At 51.8% G+C, this 16990-nt stretch overlaps 4 protein-coding genes across 4 annotated transcripts; 2 read left to right on the forward strand and 2 right to left on the reverse strand.

The window, feature by feature from the left end:
• Nucleotides 1–1412: 1412 nt before the first annotated feature.
• Nucleotides 1413–3149, forward strand: J4E82_007461 (uncharacterized protein; the record flags this gene model as incomplete). The annotated part of the gene is made up of 6 exons (XM_051733705.1): nt 1413–1528; nt 1582–1615; nt 1667–1867; nt 1922–1976; nt 2023–2256; nt 2308–3149. The coding sequence occupies 6 exons, from the start codon at nt 1413–1415 to the stop codon at nt 3147–3149; spliced, it is 1482 nt and encodes a 493-aa protein (XP_051586485.1).
• A 2755-nt stretch (nt 3150–5904) lies between these two features.
• On the forward strand, nt 5905–12149 carry J4E82_007462 (uncharacterized protein; the record flags this gene model as incomplete). The annotated part of the gene is made up of 5 exons (XM_051733706.1): nt 5905–6532; nt 6590–6966; nt 7016–7107; nt 7679–7781; nt 7848–12149. The coding sequence occupies 5 exons, from the start codon at nt 5905–5907 to the stop codon at nt 12147–12149; spliced, it is 5502 nt and encodes a 1833-aa protein (XP_051586486.1).
• Nucleotides 12150–12273: 124 nt separating this feature from the next.
• On the reverse strand, nt 12274–13485 carry J4E82_007463 (uncharacterized protein; the record flags this gene model as incomplete). Its single annotated transcript, XM_051733707.1, has 2 exons — nt 12274–13022; nt 13080–13485. 2 exons carry the CDS (start codon nt 13483–13485, stop codon nt 12274–12276), a joined length of 1155 nt encoding a protein of 384 aa, XP_051586487.1.
• A 1639-nt stretch (nt 13486–15124) lies between these two features.
• Nucleotides 15125–15738, reverse strand: J4E82_007464 (uncharacterized protein; the record flags this gene model as incomplete). The annotated part of the gene is made up of 2 exons (XM_051733708.1): nt 15125–15486; nt 15681–15738. 2 exons carry the CDS (start codon nt 15736–15738, stop codon nt 15125–15127), a joined length of 420 nt encoding a protein of 139 aa, XP_051586488.1.
• Between the last annotated feature and the right edge of the window lie 1252 nt (nt 15739–16990).

Raw genomic sequence — 16990 nt, forward strand, 5'->3', positions numbered from 1 at the left:
TGACGCATGGGAATGTTAATCGCCGATGCAGCCCGTTTTAGGGCTTTTCGGGGGTTTGTTGTTCGTTCGCACACGACGCCGCCATCTGCGTCGCATCGCAGATCGAATGTCTGGTGTTCGCTTAGTTGGAGGAAAAAGGCCATGGATGACGAAACACAGATGCGTTTGTGTCAGCTCAACGTCACTTTCTCCATGGACATGCTAGCCAGGGCTGGTGGACGAGGGGCTATGAAATTGCAATTACGGAGCACCGTCAGCGCAGGCAGCATGCATGGCAGACTGGGACGTCGCCGGCTCGTGTGAACCGGCCCTACTGTAGGTACCGGCGTTTCGTCGATCGTGCCTTTGTCTGAGATGTTCTGTAGACTTGACAGCATCACCCGCCGCCCGCACGCCCTCGCAGCCTATCAGTCGGCGTCACATCCAGGAAGAGATTCCGCATCAGTCTGCTCCCCGTGCGGATGAGGTGGCTGGAGCGTTCCCTCGCACCCTTGATCGTCCCCTGTTCGCGCTCGCTGGCCGTCCATTGCGTCGATCGCCTGCTCTGATCTCGAGAGCCCTGGGCCGGGCCCTTAGGAGGTATTGCTGCACAGTCACACATTATTATTTTCCTGCTTCCTTTGCTCCCGTCTTTACCACCACCGCCTCCTCCAACATCATCGTCACGACTCCCGCTGCCGCCTTCACGCCCACTCGCTCTGACTCGTCTCCTGCGCCAATTGCAACGCCCGCCATGATTGCGCCGAATCCTACCCACTACTAGTCCAGTCCCTTCTCCCTGGGTCTGCACCTGCACCGCCCTCACCCGGAACTGCCTACTCTCACCGCAGCCCAGGCCTCGTGCGACTCTGCTCAGCGCGCAGCACCGCTTGGGACGCGCCAAATGAGCTCCGGCCGCTTGCTGACTCTCGACGGCCGTTGTCCTGGTCGCGCCTCCACTAGGCTGCGTCCGCTGTCTTTACTGCTACAATAGCCGAGACTCTCCCTGCCCCTACCACAGCATAATCACAGAATTCTGCTGATCGGTCCGGGACCCACCTACCCCAAACCCAACGTTAGGCGCCACCACTTATGGATGCATCTTAGTCGTTGACTACTCCTTCAACTTGCTCTTCTCTGCGCCCAGCGCCCTGCAACACTTTGACCCTTACGCGGATTTTCGTTACGAGTCGATCCGCCACACTCGTCGTGCCGCACCAATCACGTCGCCTGGGCCACGACGCGACCATTTCCTATTTTATCCCTGTACACTAGTCTCGCCATACTCGAGTCCTATCGATCACGCTCGATCCCAACCCATTGCCACTAGTGCTCTAATAATTCCAGACATATCGAACCCTCGACGACCAGCCCATTTCGAGAGTTGGTCGCTACACCACACCACCCCAGCGGTCGCGCTCACGCCCTCCTACATGAGCGACCTGAGAGAACGTCTCGCGCGATTGGGACTGTCCCAATACCACGAAGTGTTCACGGCCGAAGGCTTCGACACATGGGAGACTGTGCTCGACATAACAGAATCCGACTTGTGCGTGCATACCCCACCCGTACCTGGAGACATCTGTGCTCACTCTTGTATAGAAGTTCCCTAAACGTCAAGCTTGGACATCGTAGAGTAGGTCACTTTCCTTTGCCTGAAGCCTTACCAATAACTAAGTTCCTGTAGAAACTTCAACGGGCCATCGCCGAATCGCGCGGACAGTCTTCTGATCGGCCCTTACCCATCAGTCTTGCACGAGCTGGAAGCACTGCCGGCTCATACCGCAGTGACGACTCAGGGCCAGAGGCCAAAGCCAAGCAGCCAGACTCTACCAACACTGCGCCCGGTGGCACAGGCGCAAAGCGAAAGTACCGGCGACACCCAAAGGTAGCTCATATGTCAACTTCTGCCATGTCCTGCAACCTTGCTAACTTGGCATAGCCTGACGAACATGCCCCCGAACGCCCACCATCGGCTTACGTCATCTTCTCAAACCGTGAGTTTTGCCTTGGTGCACTGTGAAGTCAACTAACTCGTAGCAGAGGTGCGAGAGTCACTGAAGGGACAAGATCTTTCCTTCACCGAGATTGCCAAGGTAGTCGGTGAGAAATGGCAGGTCTTGCCCGCCGAGGAACGCGAAGGCTGCGAACGACAAGCCAATGGTGCAAAAGAGAAGTACTATGCGGAACTGGCCGAGTACAAGAAGACGCCAAACTACGAGGCTTACCAGAAGTACCTTGAAGACTTTAAGGCGAAGCACTCGGTGCCTACTAAAGGTCTGTTTACAATTTCCATTTAACTCTCCCGCAAGGTATTGACACGTGCAGAAGGCAAACGTTCGAAACTGGAGTCCGAAACCAGTACTTCAACACGAGGAGGCAGCTACGAACAGAACGACCAAGCCACAAATCGAGCATTAAGTACTATCCAGTCAGATGCCCAAACAACACCGCAGCAGAAATCGGATCCCATCCCGCTCATTGGCTCTTCACGACTTCCAGCTGGTCCAGTTTATTCCTCAACCTCAACGTCGCCGGCCAACCGCCCCCTTTCTGGCTTTACCTCTCCGCGCTCAGGCGAACAGTTCTCCCCCACTTCTGCCTCTCCACGGACCACTGGCATGCAAAGAGATGGTGCTTTTGATTCATCAGTACCCAACCCCATTCGGGATCCAAGGATTCCTTTTGATGCCAACCCATATCATCAACCTTCTGCGTACAATCTGGATCTCCACCAGAAAATCGCATCCACACCACCGCCTTCATATCCTCACTCAGCTCACTACCAGGCGCCCATCGACCTGCTTTCTCGTAGGACTCCGCGGGAATCCGCGCGTCTTCCCCCTCTCAGCCACGAAGACACGACACTATCATCCGAGAGTGGTCATAGCACGCAAGGATCCACAGGGTATCCTATGACAGTTTACCCCGGGCAGACATTACCTGCAGACCCGAGCAAAACGATGCGCATGCTTCCCCAACCGGTGCCTAGCATGGGACCACTAGCTTCTCCATTGGACCGGCCGATGCCACCGATACCTTCGTCCCACCTCTCACATAATTCCCACGATTATCGAAATCAGGGATCACTCGCCGTCCTTGTAAGAGCAGGAGAGATAGCATCAAGAGCAGCGGATGACGACGTGATGGAAACCGAAGGTTCGCCTTGATTTTTTGAATTTACATCAATGTTACAGTACACGATATGGTAGGAGCATTCCACATGGCTCGTTCCAGTGGACAGCATGTGCTACATGCGAGCAGCTGTATCGCTGCACAACCTCAGTAAAGCCACGTTTGGCATGCGTGTATCGCACATCAGCCCAGTAAGCATACGCGGAGACGCTTTACGTTTTCATATGTTATTTGCCATTTCGAGATGATACCCCAAACGCAATCAGTCGACCTTTCGATTACCAAGTGATTATACCGAGGACGGATCCCTGCCTGACAGAATGAGGGGTTGGAGTTGGATGATGGGCCCTTCTAGATGCGCAAAGCCTGCGCCGTTTGAATGGATGTTGTTTGCATGCAGGAGACCTGCCATTTCGGAGTAGAGGTATGGGAAGCCTAGTTCCCGTGGGATATTCCGTGAGAATATACGGAACTGCTGCATGGCGAGCATGTGGGCAGTTGCAGGAGCACGCGGAGTTTGTACATAGGAAATCTAGATCTTTTCGCTTGAACAACACTATGTGCTTGACTATTTCTCTCGTACAAATGGGGGCTGGAAAGTTGGCAACGGCGATGGTCTGGACCCTTCCACCAGCTTCGTTGTATAGTGTGGCAGGCAGTCAGCCTCGTTTGAATCGACATGACCACAAATCGTACGAGGCGATCTCGATGCTTGCCCAAGGCGGGTTCAATGGCGCCTAACGGAGAGCATGCATCCGAGAAGTAACTAACTTGCCACTGTAGTAAAAGTCATGCTAGCAGCTAGGGCGGACTTATTTCATTCGGCCGTCCCGAGCAACATCGAGCTTATGCGCTTGGCATAGCGTGCTGAGTGGATTTTGAGAGATTTATCCATGTCCATCAACATCGAAGATTTGGCATGCTGATCCAGCACCACATGGCAGGGATTCAATCGATAATCAGTATCACGTGACAGGTGAGTCCACGCCGCACAACAATGTTCTATCGTCAGCGTTGTATACCGGGCCCGCGCTTGCCGATCGACAGCACGTTCAAAGGAATAGAGCGAACGGGTCCACCCACACTTGAAAGCTCCCGACATGGCAAGCAAAGACGCCCCAATTTGAAATGACAACATAATAGCAATAGCCTTTGTCGATTTTAATCCGCGGCGCGCTCGGATTCCGGATACACTATGAGGGCCCTTGTCTACCTACCGCGGACAGTGGCTTTTATGGCCCGCGGGCTCGTTCACATTCCGCGTGAAAAGAGGGAGATTATCGCAAGATTTCACTATGACAAAAACAGCTGATTTTGTGTTGTCGCCTGATTCAAGCATCGGCATGCAGCTTATGGTAGTAGATTTGGCACTTCGGCATGTCGTTTGAATGGGCAAAGGCAAGGATATATGCATTATGCAGGTGCTGTGGAGTACCCAAGTCGCAGCTCACTGCCAGTGAGAGCTAGTCGAGACCACAGTTGAGCCAGACGTCCGGTACGAGAATCCTGCCATTGCCGGGTGGGGACGGCGAGCGAGGGTCCTGCAGACATTGGCTGTGAGCTCCGAGGAGCAATCGTGTTATCAGTTTGACGCCCGCGGAACGTAAGTACTGACAGCAGGACGATCTCGGGACTAGACAACCGGCTTTTCTGACTCGGCATTCAAAAGTGAATATCGGCCCGCATTTGCGTGTTCTCTCTATGACCCAATGGTGATGGAGTCGATAGATCAGAAGGGCACCTACTGATCTGCTGCTTAATTCTACACGCACACCCTGTACTTAAGTATGCTAGGCACCTGTGGCAGTCTCACATATATCTTTAGGCCTTCCAAATTCATGGACCAATTCCGCTTTAACGCATGTTGAGTGAGTCTTGTGACACTACCTGTTTGTTATCCAACACGCTTCCAAAGAATTATTAGCGAATGGAATTGCATTACTTAAGTCGCATACTTTGCCATTTTCATTACAAGGGGTATGTGCAACCTTCGGTGAATGAAGAGCGTAGTCCTGGAATAAAGAATATTATTTGTGTCATGTCGCTAGAGCACAGCAAAGAGTTGAGCCTATGTCGCGCTTGCTAAGTAGCTTGCCTGCCAGCTAAGTATTGTACCTAGTATCTCCATGCCAAAGACTTGTAAATCTCAGAACGCGAAACCCAATACGCACTATCGTTGCAGGTTGCCTACAAGACAGTATTTGTGTTCCATCTAGGTAGCATGTAGTTCAAACCGAACACTGGCTGCTTTCCAGCTAGCACATCGTAGCGTCACACAAACAGGCACGAGCCAATCAAGGGCACTTGTACTTGTCGATCTTCCGTGTCAGTGTTACAACTTCGTCCTCTATCGTCGCGTTTTCCATCAAGCCTCTGCTTGGCATCTACCAATCGCCTCTACAATACATACAACACTTCCTCTATATACAGTCTGTGCAGTTCCAGTCCGTTCTAGATCATCGCGGCACATGCGCAGGTGGTGTATTACCTATTAGTCACCACGCTCGCATTACACACTATTCGCGCCTGCCGCCACATACAGTCCTTGTGCGAACTTGTGGCTCACATAGTCATGTACGTAAGAAAATGGCTCAAGTGGGATGGGTTGCAGCTGATCTATATGCTGGTAGCCGCAACGATTACCCGCTGTACTAGACGATTCTTTGCATCTCAGCGGTCTAGGCCTTCAACGCACTTGTGCTGTCACCTGTCAAACGACTGCAGCGGATCTACGTTAACGACCTGTTGTATTCTGCTGCATATTTCCAAGACATCCGCTCCGCTAGAACCATGGCACAACCTGTCGATGCAAGGAATCCTGTCCAGCCCGAGACACTACGATCCCAGCACAATGTCGGGCAAGATGCTGATGCTAATTCCATGCCTGGTGACACTACGGTCATCACCACAGCGACGCCAAAACGTCAATATCTCAACCTGAATCCTCTAAAGAAGCTCGATTTGCCCCATCATCAGGCATACAACAACGCTGCCTCAGATCATAATGTAAGCTTAGTGCACTTTCTCGACAGCCTCTTTAGCGAAGTACGAAGAATTCAATTCGATGAAGGTTTTGAGAACCGCGGGACCTGGAGCCCCGACAGTGGAAATGTAATGATGCCTCCATTGAACGCTACGGAGAGCAACGATGAGATTCCTGTCCCAGTCTCGGTCGAGAAGCGCATCAAAGACTTGAACCAAGCCAAATGGGCAGTCAGGACTTCTACTCATAGCAATACCCATGTCAAGTTTTCCGAGTTGGGCGACCTGCTGGCAAAAGACCACAGTCGCAATGAAGCTACCTATACGCCGAGCGTTTTCGACGCCATCGAACTTTTGAAGTGGGACCACGAAGAACTATTAAAGGCTGTACAGCGCTCAGGTCACCATGAGGAAATTCACAATGTAGAAATGTTTAGTAAGTCTCTCATCTAGGAGTTATGCGTCTGTCCAGACTGTTGCTGAAGTATCTTAGTATCTCAAATGTTCCATATGATGCCCAAGGTCGCTGGCCTTAGCTTACTACAAGATCGTGTATTCCATGTGTTCGTCGTCACAGCAAACACATACCAGAAGGAGGCTCCTTCTGAGCTCTGCAAATCATTCACAGTTCAGCTTCCGATTGATTATGTATCGTTCGGCGATGTCAAGATCGTACAAGAGACGAGTCGAATGAAGATGCGAGGTTCTTCCCAATGCTACCATTTCCCTTCCAGCGCGGAGTCTGGGTCAACACCTGATGCAAACCAGAAGCAGCGACAAGGGAAGAAGCTGACAGAGGGTACCTACGTCTCATTGGAAAGGCTCATTGGAGCAGACTCTGCGAACAACGACCGTCATCGTTGGGATATGGTAGGCCCCGTGTTTCAGGCGCTAGTGGATGTATGTTGACGTGACGCAGATGACGTTGAGTACGGCGGGAGGCATGACACGTAAGGCTCCGAAAGGTGTCCAGCAAAAAGAAACACTGGAAGCGATTGCGATGGACGTGGAGTATGTCCTTGCGCATATCGCAGATCAGAGACGGAGAAGTAGGATTTGAACGTAAAGGCGGCTGGTTTGGTTTACGAATCTACTGTGGTTTGATCTTATCTCGAGAATTCACTCGATTTCACCTTTTGGTGTGCAACGACGATGTTGAGAAGAAAGCGAGTTGGTTTTGCTAAGACAAGGGCCAAGACAGGAGGAAGCCAGGCAACGGGAAGCGGGGACAAGAGCACATGCAGATCACCGCGTGGCTGTGACACCACTCCACTTCCTGCACACCTGGACTCGAGCATTCAGCCTTGTGCCGTGTAGGCGAAGCACAGCTTGACGTATTTCGGTATAGCCTTCTTGTACTTACTATCTACATCAATGCCATACGATTTATCTCAATTCGCTTCGTGATCCAACTCTAGCACTTGCCGTACATGTGCATATCACACTTCTGGGGAGCCTATTAATACACACAGGCACTTCAGCTCGTATCTCGAGAGCACGCGCCCAACCAAGACCATCTGCCACGCCTTGCGACACACATAGACCGGGCAGGTAGCGCGAGGAGACGGCACTCGCGATGCAGAACTACGGGCAAGCCCCAGGCTATCAGCGGCCAGGACGCACGACAAGCTTCACCGGACAGGCTGGCCCTCCACCAGTGCCACCACCGCCCCCTGGATATGGAGGTATGTCTGTTCAGCATCGGGCATATCTACGTAGCGAGGCGCTGACATGATGGCAAAGCTTCTCAGGTTTACCAAACATCCGCTCCCCAAGCCCACGGTCAATGGGCTGCGCCGACGCCAACACACACATCAGGCCCATGGAATCAAGCGCAACAACAAGGGACGGGAGGATACAACCCAGGCACATATGGCACTATGCCAGGGGCGCAGCATCATTCATACCAACCCCCGCCTCAGCAGGATCAGCCTCCTCCGCCTCCGCCGAAACCCTATGGCTTCGCAGCGGCAGTCCAACGGCAAGAGCAACAGCAGCAGAGCACGCAGAATTGGTCGCAACAACCGCAACAGAACACCGGGTACGCTCCTCATGCGCAACAGGGAGGGTATCCAGTGCAGGGAGCGCCACAACAGCCCTATCATCAAGCAGCTCCTCCTCCGCCCTCTACCACACCTGGCAGGCCAAATTTCCCTTCTTCACAAGGAGGACGGCCCAGCTCCGTCTACGGTACAGGACAGCCCTCCACGGTTACAAGTCCGAACGAGCAGCAGCCGGCCTACACACAGCCGCCTTCTAATGGACATGGTGCACCAGCATACGTTCCTCCTCCCCCAGTAGCTCCAACATGGCACCAGTCACAACATGCGCCCCACCAGGGCGGCGCAAACAGCTTCACGCAACCTAGGCCAACCGTGGACACTGGTATTTACTCACAAGGTTATCATAGTGCACAGCAGCAACAAGCACCACCTCTGCCTCCACGACATAGCCTACAGAGCCCGCAACATTCAGAGCACCACCAACCTCAGTACGGATATCCAACGCCTGATCAATACCCACCACCATCGCAGACACCTCACCAGTTCCAGCAATCGGCAGGCCAATACCCACAGCAGCAGCAGCAGCAACATCAACACCAAGGTCATTTCGGGAGTGTGGTACCAGCTCAGCAACAGCCCGTCGGACAACCAGTATATCCACAAGCACAATCGCATCAACAGCCCGTACAGCAACAACACGGATATTCACTGTATGAACAGCACGGTCAGCCCCCTTCACAAGACTCGCACTTCCAGAGACCGTGGCAGTCTGCATCTCCTGCGCCTGGGCCCAATTATCAACACAATATAGCACAGACGTATGAGCCGCACCAGCAGCCCTCGCAATCAGGAAATCAAACACAAAGTTCTTTCTCGGGACAGCAGTACTCTCAGACAACAAACCAAGAGGTTCAAGAACCAAAGCCATTCAATCGAATTGATACCGCTACGTCTAATTTCTACCATCAGCCAAGCCCACCGAGTCAACCCGTGTCTCCGATATCGAATCGTCCGAGTGTAAGCTCCGCGTCTGGTTACCAGCCCGTGTCTGGGCGCACCGACTCCGTGAGCTCCATAGCTCTTGCCAATCTCTATGCACAGCGAGCAGAGAACAAGACATCCTCGCCAAACCCTCCTGCATCCAAACTACCTATACCACCTCCACCCCGTGATGACAAGTCGAGGTTTAGTGTGCTAGCTGCTGGAGCGCCTTCTGATTGGGAACACTTGGGTGGCAGTGAGGAAATCGACGACGAAGAACTCTTCGGAGTAAAGAGAGAGGAAAAGAAAAGCGAGACTATTCAACCGGAAAGCGTTGAGCTGCCTGCCCACGGTCCATCTCCTCCCTCCACGCATGGATTTCCCAGTCCTGCAGTACGTCCCGCACACGTGAGTTCGAGCGAGTGGGACGAAGGCTATACACCCACACCGCCATCTGTAACGACAAGTCTTGCTGAGCGACAAGGATCACCGTCGCCCAACCAAGGGTTCGCAGTAGAAGATGCCATCGTAGCGCCCTTGAGAACTACACCAAAACCTATGCACGGTACGAAGCCTCCTCATCAACCTGCTTTGTTCGTAACAGAGTCTGCCATGACCGAAGGCGGATGGAATCCATCACAACACACCCCGACACAACCAAAGCATCATTTCAAATCACAGAATAACAATGTATTTCAAGATGCAGAGATCCCCAGTCATGATTATACTGTGAAGTTGAAAGAGAAGGATGACCTTCTCCGTCAGCTGCGCGCAGATGCAGAACGGGAAAGTGCTGAACTACACGCGAGGATTGAGGCACTACAAGCTGAGAATCAGAAACTCTCATCTGAGTATCAAGCCAACAAGACGCACAGCACGAGCGAGATGATCGTCTTACGTGCGCAAATTGAGACTATGAGAACAGCAGCAGACCAGGCCACTGCCAATTCCGAGGCTTTAGTGAAGGAAAAGAACATGACAATTGAAAGACTGCAAGAAGATGTGGAAGGCAAAGAACATAATATTGAGGAGCGTGACAATATTGTCGCTGAGCTGAAACGCCAACTTGAAGCCGAAAAGCTGAGAGAGTTGCCGAAACCCACCCCTTCTGATCTTATCTCGGATATCGACCCATGGTACGTTGGCTCATTAGAGCGATACATAGCTATGCTTCGTAGTGAGGCAACAGCACCACTAGTTGAAGAGAAGATGAAGATTTTCAGAGCGTTTATGAAGGTAGAGTCTAGCATGCGGGCAATCAACTTTTTTGACGCCTCAACGCAAACGCTTCCAGTAGTGCCAGAGGTGCCGCACGAGACAGATCAAGTTGCGCGCTCTCGTGCAGCTTCAGACATGTCCACCAGGAGGCAGGACCTGAACATACAAGTTCCGCACAGGTCTGCATATGAAGACGACTATGAATATAGTCCTGGTGGAAGACCTATTCTGGCACGTCAGAGTACGATACCGCCTATTGAGAATTACCAGGGTGCTCCAAAGGCACCTCCTTCGGTAGTATCAACAACAATCCTAACCCCGACAAGCTCTATTGACGACGACACGAACAAAACGCCAGTACAGTCGTTGCCCGAAGAGCAGGTGCAACCTCAATACAAGGCATACGTTCCTCCTGCTAGCATATCTGTCGACCCTCAGCTGAAGCACAGACAAACAATGTCTTTCTCCAATACTCCAGTTGTGGCTTCACCGTCAGGGCGTAGGAGCAGCAAGGGACATGATGAGATCTTCTTTGAAGCTCATCGAGCGACTGCGCAGGCGCCTGTTGCTCAACCGTCCAGTAGCGAAGCAGATGTTCCTTTGCCCGCGCCATTGACTCTAACTCCACGTCGCCCAACGTCCACCGCTGCACCATCGAAAGAAGATCCCAATCAAGTTCTCAAAAGACTGTTGTCGAAGCAAATCGATTCGGACCTTCCAAACCGCCGGATACAGGACCTTAGAGCTAAGCTAGCGGATGTTGGGTCAAAATCCAGCAAGGTCGAAGAGCTTACCAAGACATGGGAGAAGTCAGCATCTCTAAGCCGCCGCAAAAAGGATGACGCTCGTCGCAAGCGCCAAGAAGAGAACGAGGAGCACAATGACGATTTATTCAACAGCAATGAGATTTCGTACGCAGAGATGAACCAGCTCGAAGAAGAGTTCAAGCAGAAAGAAGCAGAGCTCAAAGCACAAGAAGACAGAGACGAATATCAGAGTTATGTGGACGCCGTATTCGACCCGGTCTTCACTGGCCTACATGGCGAGATCAAGGTCCTCATGGATCTGTATGTCGAAGCTAAGCAGCTACTTCATTCCTCTGTACGTGGACTCAGGAGTCTAGAGGGAACAGATGATCCAAGCACGAAAGACTGCTTCGAACTGCTAAGGGATGTTCACGAACAGATCGAGAAGAGACACGACAGCGTTGCTCAGCTCGTTGCAGAGCGCGACAAACGCTATAAAAAGACCGAGACGCAACCTCTGTATGCCGCTGGCAACATCAGCCAGATGAAAATCGTAGAGAAGCACTTTGAGAACGCTGAGAAACAAGCCGTATTTGGAGTTAAGCGCGAGAAGGCTGAGCGTATAAGCGAGCTTGTCCGAATTATTGGGGAGATCGTCGTCGATGCAGTGAGCGATGAGCAAAAAGAAATCGACTACGTCATTGAAGCTATCAAAGATCTCAAGGACGGTACTGGCGACCCGGAGATCCTCTCTCACGCACAATCGATTCTCAAAGCCCTGAAAAAGTCATCCAAGGCTCTTCTCTCCTTCTTCAATACGCTGGAGATTGAATCTAACAATGCTGACATAGATGCCGAAATTGCACAAGTGAAAGCTGATAAGGCGGACGCAGAACGTATAGGAGAATTGGAGGCTGAGAAAAAAGAAGCTAGGAAGGAGTTAGTGGAGGAATTCGAAAGGAGAATTCGTGTGCTAGACAGCAACGAGGGCGAAATTGCGGAGTTGGCGCGAAAGAAGATGAGGAAGAGTGGCGAGGACGCAGAGAAGGAAGAGCGGCTACGAACCGCATTAGAAGAAGCGAAAAGGCGAAATGGACATGCCTGATGATATGACCGCGTGTGTTTACGAAGCGTAATATTTCTCAAGCAAATAACTAGTTCATGGATATCTAAAGGCCGAAATACACTTTGCAAATTGTCTCGTTACCCCCCAAAAGACGCTCGCATATTTAAAGTCCACTGTCCTTCCTCTCCCTCGTTGGTCTCTTCTCTTCTTTCTTCTCCGTCTTCTCAACATCCCCGTCCAAATGGGTCCTCCGATCAATATCCAACCTCTTCTGAAAATACTCGCCAACACCAAATTCATCATACCGGACACCCTCTTCCCTCAGATGCGGCACAACACTGACCTTTGCGTCTTCGTTCGGACTAAAAAAGAAAGGCATGCTATATCTCTCCTCGCCACCGATATTCCTTACTCTATGCACAGTACTCTGCCATGAGCCCCCCGTGACCAACTTCAAGAAATCGGCAATGTTGACAACAAATGTGTTGGGCTGTGGGTGTACGGGGACCCAGATACCATTTCCGTTCAGCACTTCGAGGGCCGGGTAGGCGGTTTTGGACTGGCAGACGAGCGTGAACCAGCAAAAGTCTGTATGTGCGCCAATGCCCACGTCGCTCTGCCGTTCTTGAGGTGGGTAGTGGACAGCGCGCACGTTGGTCATGGGGTGCGTTGTTATGGTATCGAAGTAGTCTTCGGGGAGATCGAGAGCGAGTGCAAAGATGTGGAGCATGCGTTTGCTGAATTCGAACATGGCTTTGTAGTAGCGATAGATTGCGGGGCGCCAGAAGAGGGCTGAGGGGTGGGTGGGCCATTGGTTGCGTGAGGTTTGTGGGGAGGGGGGCAAGGAGGAGACGAGGGATAATTGCTCTTCGTCTGTAAAGTCTTCCCCCATTAGAAAGCCTTCCTTGAGATCTAGATGCTGTTGTTAGAGAGACAAGCTGTTTTAGATAGAGCCACTAAAGACGTTACCTCCTCGTGTACTTGGATCAAGCTTTCCTTCGAGAAAAGCTTCGTAACCTCTGAACTTCTCAGTCTTTTGATTGTGAGTCTCCATCTTGACGTCTGTCGGTAGTGCAAAGTACTCCTTCAATGCATCGAATGTGCCCTCCAATATGTCATCATCCACTCCATGATTTACTGCATAGAAGAATCCAATATCTCGACACGCGGCGCCGACTTCTCTGGCCAGCTCTTTCCTATCCTCAAGGTTGTCTGAGTATATGCGTTGAAAGTCGATCTTAGGTAGTTCGTTGAAAGTTTCTTTGGCATCGATGCCTTTGAGGACTGGTCTTCGACCAGGGACACCGCCATCGTGGTAGTGAACCCAGGTATCCACGTAGGTCTCTGTCTCCATTTCCGTCGTAGTAGTTGACATGTTTTACTGAGCGATGGCGAATCTGGTGTTCTACTAGTGCTGAGGGTCGAATTTGTACACAACAACAAAGAATTGCAGAAAGCAGGCAAGTATATAGAGCCAGTAAGCCACACCGGCGGGACGTGCCGCAACTTTAAGACATAAGCCGACACCCAGCCTGCCATGAGCCGAATGACATGTTTAGCTAACAAAAAGAAAACGGTCTGGAAGGCGAAGGCTGCGCAAAGATTCTCCCAGACCAATAGTGACAGACCACGTCGTGGAGTCAGGCGTAATTGTCGCAGCCTGAACGAACCACATTACCTATGCAGATACGGTGTGGTGGAGTGGGTGTCATCATCCCTAAGATTCCAAGGCTCACGCTCTCGGACAAGAGCGCATGCTAGGTAGGTCCATTGCCGCTCACCAGGGTCACTTATCTACGAATGGACGGTGTGAAGCGGAAGAAGGCCTGGAGCTGGCATAGTACCGATGCTATGCATACAGAAGACCTCGGGAGGGTGGGTGAGTAAGGATGCTCCATGCGAACTGGCTTGTGTGCTGCGTGTTTTTCTGCCTCTTCCATATATGATACAACAATCCCAGAGATTCCATGATGAGTATTCTTGTCGACAATCTTTCCTCGTGTTCGGAGTATGCTGGCCGCTCTACGTCACTTTCTTACACCCCGCCAAAGCGCGTACCTCATGTGAGCTGCTGTGAGGCATTAGCTGCAGCCACAGCATAGCGATCGGACGACCCTCCATAACGGAAAGACCCTAACAGGTGATGTATGAGCGGCGGACTGCGTTGATAGCTTACCGAGCCATCGGGAACCGGAGTTGAGCGCGAGTGGAGTGGGTTATTCTTATTCCACGTTTGCAGAGACGGCTCGTACGTGCATATGCTGATCTCGGCAATTAGGTTCAGATGTTTTTCGCTGGATATTACACGACAATGATTGAGAAGAATACTTGGAGATTGAACGTGTGCCACACGCGGGTTTGCGAGGTCTCGATGTAACCACGGGAGGACGAGGACCCGCTGTGGGTGGATGTCGCAAATCCCCCCGCATGACGCTTGCTTGTTGCCGAGGACCCTTTATGGGCCTTCCGTGGATAATAAGCGGCACTGTCCTATCAGAGCATTATCCCTTTTGAGAAAAGACAAACTGTCGGGATTGCTAGCTTTCGTGAGAAAAGCAAGCAGCAGTGTGCGAGCTCTGGTGTGCCCACGGTGGAAATGCCGTAAGAGTGATGTAATCGGGACATATGATGATGCGGCATACTCAAGCCACCCACGAAGTTCCAGCAGCATGTTTAGCTTGAATGGAAGCCCAACTGGCATCCTATGATATCACGGGTAAGAGCGCCTTTCTAAGAAGATCAGTACAGGAGCCTTACACATCGAAGAAACGGCCTGTCAGGCATAGCCATCAAGAAGACAATGAAGCGATTGACTAACATGTGCCAGTCGGACATTTTCCCGCGTTACAATAAGATATACCACCAACTCCTCTGTCTACTAGAAAGCTTTACACCTCCTGGGATATCATGAACCATATAAAGAAACCGAAAGCCCCGTCAGCGGCTCCAGGGCAGCTCGTGTGAACCATGTTCCACAATGTAGCATCATTCGCCGACCATGAGTGTGATCAGGCCTATTTCTTGCCCAGCTTGTTCAACAAGTCTTTGCCCTTGCCGAGCAGGCCCTTTCCGTTATCCTCGCGCTTAGAGTCCTCGCTCTTGCGCTTAGCCTCGGCACTCTTTCGTTGCGCAGGTTGTGCGTCGCCGATAATGTTTGCGGCACCTCCACGACCGTAGTGTTTGGGACCTTGGGGTTCTGGATGAGGTTTACTTTCGACGTCCTGAGCAGCGCGTGCAAGTTCAGGGTGCTGGGGATCGTTCTTCGCCATGTTGCCAGTGCCACCTCGGCCGGTGGTGTATTTGTCCGACTTGAGCGTTGGGGTGACGAGGTCCTCAGGCTTTGGGTAATTGGTAGGGTCGTCTTTTGCGATGTTGCCTTGGTACGTTAGTAGTCGATCAAAAGCAGAAATTGGCAAATATTTGTAGAGCGCTTCATGAGGGACGTTGACTGCCTGACCACATGCGGTAGTTCTTGGACGCGCATTCGCGCTACAAAGATGTGCAGGCCTAGCTGATGACCCAGGTATTGTGGATTTGCGCTTCAAGATGTGAAGGAAAGCAGGGACTCACCAGCACCTCCGCGCCCATGCGACGCAACGCGCTGGTATTCGTTTGGCCGAGTAGTCATGGTGCTCGAGTTTCTTTGAGGTAGGTTTCTGGGAATACGAAGGACAGCAGGCTACTTTTGCAGGAGCGTGTTCGGCGGCGCAAACAGTGGTGAAGTCGCGGTGTTCACTTGGCCAAGGCGGAGGAGATTGAACAAAGGCCCAAGTGATGACGCGATGGCAGTCACAACACTTCTTATATTGACCGTGCTCTTGGCTCTTCCGCGAGCAGCAAGCCAGGCGCAAGGGCAAGACTTTCAAGGACTGTGCTCCGTTTTTGCGCGCCAGCAGATCGTGTTCCCTTGAACACCATCGCGGTTAAGCACCAGTAGTCTACTCGCGCCTGGGCACGACGCGCCGACGGTGCTCTTTCTGGTCGACTAGGCGGCACGTTGCTTTCTGAGCCGTGAAAAACTCCATGCTGTGCGCGTGCGTGACTCTGTTTTTGGGTTTCTGTGACTAACGTCTAGTTGCTGCTGCGGGGTCCGCAAATCGAAGCACTATGGGCGGGAGAACGTCATCTTCGAATCCAACGACGAATTCTGCAAGTCTGTGAAGAGGGGGTCAGGTGTCGCATCGGAAGATTTGAAGGTTGCCTGGAGGCTTGCTTGCGACGCGTTCGCTCATATATATCTTGCTCGCACCCATGGGGGGAAGAAGCAGGCATGCAGGTGCATCTACGCATGTAATCCCATTATCTTTGCCAAGGCTTAGGGCAGGCGGCAGCGTGGGGTAAGTTGCAGATACGCGAATGCAAACGCCCCATCTATCTTCTTCCTCGACAATCCCATCGACTTGAACTCATCTCCAATACCCCGATCACGTCCGCGATACGCCATATTGGATGGTTCAGCTTCTTCAAACTTCGTGGTTTGTATTCGTAAAGGCCACACTACTATGCCACCCATTATCTATTCTATGATACATGTTGTACGGAACAAAGTCCAGTAATGCTGCAACGCAATCCTTATCTGCCTGGCTCGGAAGGCGCCAAAGCGATGGCCAATGCTATAGGATTGCTCCGTATTTAGGAAAAACGCCGTCTAGAATCCCAGAAAAGATATCGCTATCATGCCCATTGTACAGTCTGTTGTTGTACACAAAAAGGAAAGCCTCAAACGCTTGAGATGCAGCTGAAAGTACGAAATAATGTAACAGGTCGGCCTCGAGGTAGAAATTGAGGCGGAGGTGAAAATATGCGGTAATGATAGTCGGTTGTGCCCAAAGCCGAGAGGAGTTGTTGGCGTAGGCGTCCGTCAACCCGATCGGATCCCA

The sequence above is a fragment of the Alternaria postmessia genome (genome assembly GCF_024291825.1).
Source record: "Alternaria postmessia strain BMP 2775 chromosome Unknown scaffold_51, whole genome shotgun sequence".
In the NCBI taxonomy this organism is placed as follows: Eukaryota; Fungi; Ascomycota; class Dothideomycetes; order Pleosporales; family Pleosporaceae; genus Alternaria; species Alternaria postmessia.